Below are 7,802 nucleotides of genomic sequence, written 5' to 3' on the forward strand. Positions count from 1 at the left end.
TCCATGGATGGTAAAGGGCTTGGGGGTGCGCGTTAGAGCTGTTGTCTAATGAGTGGCTGGAAGCACCCTTAGAATTTTTATACAACTCACAGTATGAGAGATGTGATGTGAGGGCAGCAAGTGGAGCAAAACTTCACAACAGCATGAAGTTCTCAGGACACATAGTCCTCAAGGTTCTGCTTCTCCAAGACACACCCATCATGACGGTGATAACTGGTGGACTGCATTTCATTAGGTCTAAATCTGTTCTGCATTCCTCTTCCACAACCTAAGAAGATGTAGAATGGATGTGAGTTCTCCCACAAGAACGAATGTGTGTTATATCAAATCACTCTTAATATAACTGTAGTACCTTTAGTGTTAAAAAACAATTTTGAAAAAAACATAAAACTACCATTTTTGAGTCTTTGAACACTTAGCCCACAGTGATTGAGACCACATAGGCCCCATGTCTGCTAAGTTTCGGTTAGAACTTAAACCTTTGAAGTTTTGAGACTTCACATTTTCAAACATCACCTTTCAAACTAGACTATGTGATATTTTCGGTCTATGCTGTATTTATTCACTTCTGAAATTTTATTAAAAATAGTATTAAGGATAGTCTGAAGCTAGTTTTGACAACTGTTTTAGAAGACTGAACAGGCTAGAAAAGCGATGTATGTTTCAGTCTCACTTTATGCCTCCTCCTCTTCGTCACACCGATGGTTTTCTGTAGAATCACTGCAATAGTCGTTTTGTGCCATTAAGATAAGAGACTATCTATACTTCTCCCAGGAACTTCTATTTTCCAGACTCTATAATTAATTCATAAATATTTATTTAAAGTAACAGTTTAATATACATAATAATATTTTCCCTCAGAATCCACATTGGCATATCTAAATGATTTGCAGCAATCATGAGGATTTCTCCTACTAAACCAATAAAAAGAAAAAACTAATCTAAATAAATGTGCTGTCTCAGAGGCAATAGTTTGAAACCTACAAAATAGACATGTAGGTCTTTCTTAGCAATTCTGTGTTGCTAGTAAAATATAATATATTTTGTATACTTATATGTGTGGATAATTAAAAAACACTAAGCTATATAGTTTTTTAATCAATTTATAGCTTTTCACATTATTTTCTCTCTTAATGTAAGGCAACTAAATATATAATTACATGTTATTATCTAAAATTATCATGGGAAATCAAATAGTAATAATTTTTGTTACAGATTTTGAGATAGAATTGTAATGAAAACTGAAGTTTTATATATTGACTGAATAAAATGACATAATCTTTCTTTCTAAATATATTTGAAAGATTTATCAGTATCTTATATTTAAATGGCATATAGATACTTGGTTAAAAAAACATTTGCTATTTATATATTTATCTATCCAGAAGAACTAATACTCACAAATACAATGGTTTGGCATGAGGGGCCAAAACACACTACTTGAGGCAACCTGCAAAATAAAAAGCTGAGGCTAGAGAGAACAAAAGCAGCCACTAAGTGGATGTGCCTCATTCAACCTCACCATTTAGCATTCTTTAGCATGTGCTAGCATTTTATACTGATTGAATGAGATGTTCTTGTCATTATATTGTTGAACATACCTGTGTGTTAACTGATTCTTGGAATCTAAATCATCTCGTTTCTTTTTGCCGTATTAATCTATGTTTATATTCAAACCCTGTCCCAATGTATATATATTTTCTTCTTCTCCTACAGCTATTTTTTGACAGTGAAGAAGTGATACGCACCACAGAGAGTGTGACCTGGGAAGACAGAACTGTTCCTGGAACATTGGTTGGAAACGTGGTACATTCAAGAATTACCAGTCCTCTGCATCTATTTCTTAAACGGCCTCCAGGTCCAAAGCAAGCATTTACAGACAACATGGAAAACTTTTGGGACTGGCTGGCAAATATAACAGAGATTCAGGAGCAACTAGCAAGAACCAAAAGACGGCCAATAGTGAAGACAGGAAAATTTAAGAAAATGTTTGGGTGGGGTGACTTCCATTCTAACATTAAAACTGTCAAACTTAACCTGCTCATCACAGGAAAAATTGTCGATCATGGAAATGGAACGTTCAGTGTTTATTTCCGACACAATTCAACAGGCCTGGGCAATGTTTCAGTGAGCTTGGTACCTCCCTCTAAAGTAGTAGAATTTGAAGTATCCCCCAAGTCTACCTTGGAGACTAAGGAATCCAAATCTTTTAACTGCCATATTGAGTATGAAAAAACAGATCGGGCAAAGAAGACCGCTTTGTGCAATTTCGACCCATCCAAAATCTGCTACCAGGAGCAAACTCAAAGCCATGTGTCCTGGTTATGTTCCAAACCGTTTAAGGTCATCTGCATTCACATCGCCTTTTACAGTGTTGATTATAAACTTGTACAAAAGGTTTGTCCTGACTACAATTACCATAGTGAGACACCATACTTGTCTTCTGGATAAATGTTTTCTCAGTAACAGAAATGAAATATCCATGCCACTTTACCTAGAATGCCCAGAAAACAGGCCCAGCTTTCCATGGCAAAAGATGGAAACAGATGCCTTCTGTTTCTGGCAGTGGACTGTAATTCCTTGTCTAGATTTCAAATTAAAATATATATTCAAATGTGAAGTGTATTTGTTTTGGTGATAAGTACCCTGATCTAAAAAGTTAAACTGATTGTGAAATCATTATTTTCATGTAAGATGGTAACATTCTGGAAATGTTGCTTCTCTGTAAGAAACATCAGCAGTAGCTATGTGTAAAGGGAGAAACCAAATTGTGCATGCAATAAGCACTGCTCTTCAAATGAGCCTGCCTTTTAAATGTTTTGGAAGGTTTCCTTAGAAAGAGTACGTTCAGTAAAGTAACCGAAAAGATGGGATTTAAGAGATGGATTGTGTTTCTGGTGTTTGGTTTTTTTTTAAATTACTATCTCTTGGTGCCTGTTTTAATAGCTACAATGTCACAAGAGAATCAAACACAATACCATCTGAGCAGTCTGTGTAGAAAATGCTTGAAGAACTTTACTATTATGATTCTTATTTGAGTGGTATTGAAAACTACCAATTGGATATTAAATAGGCAAATGTGGGTCTCAATCAACTCAACAATAATGAAGATGATATTTTTAGACACTTCAATGCTGGAGGATTATTTTGAAATTCTTATTCATATTAAAGTTTAGGATTTCATTCTCATTATTTAATAGTTAAATTTTATATATAAATTTGTGGAATAATTCTGAAATTGAAATACAGTATTTCTGGGCAGAAAATTCCAGTCATGGGTTGATTGTTTGTAGGGCCTCAGATTAGGTTTTCTTTGTGTTTAGGTAGTCACTAGAATGAGGCTAAGAGTTCTGTGTGGAAATAATGAGTTACATTTGAGTATTTCTAAATATTAAGTGCTGTTATTTACAATGTTGTGTCACTGAGCTTTAGAGATTACTTTACTCTCAGTGTCCTCATCTTTGAGAAGAGTTGAATGGCCATCTTTATGATGTACCTTGACACTGTATGAGAACAGACAAAGGGAAGACGACAAAGGGACTCGAGACTTGTGGTTATTCTCCTCCAGTAGATATTAACTTCTATCTCACTTCTCATCTGTACTATGTTAAAGAAGTAAAATACTCAAATAGGACTCATGGAAGGTAAGTCCTAACAAACAAATGTGCTCTTATCACAGTGTTCAGAAAGCCTACAGCTCTTTTCTCTACTCTACATCCCTATTCTGTTCTTTTCCTGCAAATGTCTATAGTGTCCTATTTTGTCTTTGTACAGGTTGTGCTACGCTTGTATATGGTCCATGCTTAACATTTCTCCTTTAAGATCATTGGGTGCTTGATTTTGTTGTTGGTAAATAATATTTTGAGACATCTTATGTTCATCTAGAAACATGAATAAATACTATTTATTGTAAAATATTGTGAACATATATACTTAGGATTTTCTGTATACAAATGAAGTATGTGTGCATTTTTTATGTAAATAAAATAATTTGCAAACTCTGCACATAACTCTAGGTAGTTGTTTTTTATTTAAGGAGGTTTTTTTTTTCATTTTCCTCACAGTTTTCTCTCTCTCTCTCTCTCTCTCTCTCTCTCTCTCTCTCTCTCTCTCTGTGTGTGTGTGTGTGTGTGTGTGAATATCAATAAAATATTAAGAATATCTTTGTATACACATTAAGTAGGACTATGAAGATTGTAGAAGAAATGGTAACAAAAGAAAAGCAGGTAGCAAATGCTCGGACATCGAGTAACAAACCCTGTAGGTGCAGCTGATGTTCTGACTGTGTTGTTCAAAACATAAAATTAGATTTGAAGCTACCTGAGGTCCAAATGCTGAGAGGTATAAATATTTCTATGCAAAGAAAATTGAAAATCAATTTTTTACAATTCTTTAATTCAAGCAGAATTTGTGATTTTTTTCAAGTTCCCCACAGGCATATATTCAAAGCGATGTAGAACATATGCCACATCTATTTCTAAGTCATAACTTCATTTCAGACTACATGATCATCAGTGATGGCATATTCTCAGTCATACCCCATTTCAATATGCAAATCCACACATTCCTATAAAAACCATCGTTGGTTTTTAGTACTGAGTTAAGTAAATGGACAATAATATAAGCAAGTTTCTGACGTAACTACAAATTGTACAAAAATTAAAAATTTAGTGTTAAACTAGAAGACAACCTAATAACCAAATATGAAATGTGTAGCCTAGTATTAGCATAAGAAGAATACTTCAAAAAGGGCACTGTTAGCTGTTGTCTCGCAACAAGTCTAGCTAAAATGCCTCTCTACTGATTCTTAAGTAGACAGCTAATTCAACAAATAATTACAATAGATGTATCAAAGTTATGGCCCAAAAGATTGAAATTATCATAAAATGCCATTCAAAATATTCTCCCTATAAAATCTTTAGGATTGTTATTTCCCTATGAATTCAGATTTTTAAAAAACTAAAAATATAGAAAAAGTCAAAATAGAGCCATTTTATCCAATGATACACCTGAATAGTAATTAGTATCAACAGAACATTTCACTTGAAGAAGGTTTAAAATGTACCAGAAGCTATTTTGTAAAAATGGTTAAATTGTCTGGAATAATATTATTGCAGAAAGCTCTGGTTTATCATCATAAAGAAGATCAAATTGATTCTCTAGCCTATAAAACGGGGGATAAATTGATGCATTTTACTTACAGTAAAATAATAATTAACTGAAAATTAGTTAAGCAAACCATCGCTTAGTAAAATCACCAATTATAAAAGATAAGCCACAGGAAGTGTTTTTTCAAAACTTATAGGAGGTATTTGTGAATCATTTTATCCTCTGCGTTGAGGTCTCCAGCTTTGGAAACACATCTCATCCTGCTTCATTTTCATCTTTTCCTGCCTTCATTTAATTCAGCTTCCCGTTAAAGCATATGTAATCTGTCACCTGAGAGAATAAGTTAAGTCTGGGTGTTTTCTACAACACCTGGCTGACTATCTGTAGTACTATAATAGGTTTCTCCAGAGAAACAAAGCCAATAAGATATGTATAGTGTATGAGAGTTATTGTGGGAATTGGCTCACACTATTGTGGAAGCCAGGAAATTTAAAAAGCTGGAACACAGGTGGTTTAATTCATCTGACAGCCACAGCCTACAGACAAAGAACCTACGTTTTACTGGCCAAAGATAGAAGAGAGTGAATGTCTCAGCTAAACAGAGAGCAAGTAAAAGTTTTCTTTCTCTGTTGGTAGAACCTTGTGCTTCAACCAGACACAAATGGAATGGATATTAGTGGAAGTGTATCTTCAGTCTTCTCACTTTCACATTGAATCGTTTCCTGAAGGAGCCTCATAGATGCATTCAGAAAAGTTTTACCAGCTAGTCTATCTTTCAAGGTAAAGATAACACTAAACATCACAAATAGGCACTTGATAAGCATTTGTTGCTTTAATTTTTTAATCTCCAGTGCACTATAGTGATTGCTCAGTGCTCCCAAATAAGGACATTCAGCACCGTTTCTAACATGCACACATTGCTCCAACTGAGCACAATGAGCGAGTATTAGCATGGAATCTGAAAAGCTAGACATTTAACAAATAAGTTCAGATTTTAGAGTTAATCTAACCTGGATTTATCTTTTGAATATGTCATTTAATAACAACGGGACCTTTAGCCTGCTACTCAACTTGTCTCATCTTCAACATGGAGTTAAAATCTCTGCCTCGTATCATTGATGGAGAAACAAATAACACATAGCTCGTAAACAGTGATATATAACAACAATTTTAAAATATAATACTTCTTATTTACTTGATGTCACTACTTATAGACAGCATAGATATGTAAGGGCTAGTATAAATAAACTTCATTGTTTTGATTCAGTATCTTGCTCTGAAATTTTGTAAATATCAGTCCGTAAAATACCTTTATTAGTACATTCAAAACTGTCTATGTAAAGAAACAGCTGTGTTGATGTCTTGCCTTTCATTGGAGTGACATCTACTTACGATAATTTTTTTATTTATGTATTAGAGAGAAATTAAAAATTTGAGGATAGAATCTTGCAAGAAGAAAGTTGTATTTTTAAAGGAAGAGCAAGAAAACTTCATGTTATAAAGTCCAGTTTTCTTTTAATGAGAAACAAAAATTGTAGTAATAATTTTATTTCAATGTTTAATAAGGGGGATATTTCTAAAAAGCACCCTATGGCCAAATGAAGTCTAGGTAATGATGGCATTACCTTTTCTTGTTAATTTTACTTCAACACAGTCACCATAGCGATGTGACTGGATCCTAGCAGTTACCTCTCTCAGTATGACCTTGCTTGCTGTGTTCTGTCTAGAGCTCTGCAAATGACAACCTCATCCACACTCAACACTTTCAGACTTATCTGAGAGCATTGAATTAAGATTAAGAATTAGTTCTCCTTGGATTCTGACACATGTGGTATGTTACTTTGTTGCATTCTCTCATGAAAGTAAGAGGGTAAATAAACTTTTTAGCCAGAAAGAAAAGAAAGGGAAGCATACATTAAAAGAGAGCATGCATGGCAAAGGTAAGTCTTAACAGTATAAGGATTTCTCATTCTGAGTCTTGAAAGTTGGGTTATATGCTTTGGTCACTTGTATCTGAGCAATTTTCACAGTTGTGTTCTTTATTTTTTATTTTTTAAAATCTTTTTTCTTTCATTCATTTATTTATTTTTTTCACACTCCAGATTTTATTTCCCCCCTCCCTGTCTACCCTCCGACTGTTCCACATCCATACCACCTCCCCACCCTCTGTTTCAATGAGGATAGCCCCAGCCCCCAGCCCCCACCCAACCAGACCTCTAAACTCCCTGGGGCCTCCAGTCTCTTAAGAACTCTTAAGAGGTGCATCTTCTGACTGAACCCAGACCCGGCAGTCCTCTGCTATATACGTGTTGGGGGCCTAATATCAGTTGGTGTATGCTGCCTGGGTGGTGGTCCAGTGTTTGAGAGATCTCGGGGTCCAGGTTAATTGAGACTGCTTGTCCTCCTACAGGGTCAGCCTCCTCCTCAGCTTCTTCCAGCCTTTCCCTAATTCAACCACATGGGTCAGCAGCACATAGTCTTTGTCTCTCTGTCTCTGCCTCTGTCTCTGTCTCTGTCTCTGCCTCTGTCTCCTCTCTCTCTCTCTCTCTCTCTCTCTCTCTCTCTCTCTCTCTCTCTCTCTCTCTGTGTGTGTGTGTGTGTGTGTGAGTGTGTGTGTGTGTGTGTGTGTGTGTGTGTGTGTATGTCAGACTTTTCCAAAGAAGACCACAACACATTCATCATTTCACCACAGA

At 35.3% G+C, this 7,802-nt stretch overlaps 1 protein-coding gene across 1 annotated transcript in view; it reads left to right on the top strand.

The window, feature by feature from the left end:
- Nxph2 (neurexophilin 2) overlaps positions 1-3,962 on the top strand; it is a 121,648-nt gene extending 117,686 nt beyond the window's left edge. Inside the window, exon 2 of the mRNA XM_034507494.2 lies at positions 1,717-3,962. Coding sequence (XP_034363385.1) covers positions 1,717-2,451 — 735 coding nt within the window. The 3' untranslated portion in view covers positions 2,452-3,962. The remainder of the gene's footprint in view (positions 1-1,716) is intronic.
- Positions 3,963-7,802: the final 3,840 nt, after the last annotated feature.

This window comes from Arvicanthis niloticus, chromosome 6 (genome assembly GCF_011762505.2).
Source record: "Arvicanthis niloticus isolate mArvNil1 chromosome 6, mArvNil1.pat.X, whole genome shotgun sequence".
Classification (NCBI taxonomy): Eukaryota; Metazoa; Chordata; class Mammalia; order Rodentia; family Muridae; genus Arvicanthis; species Arvicanthis niloticus.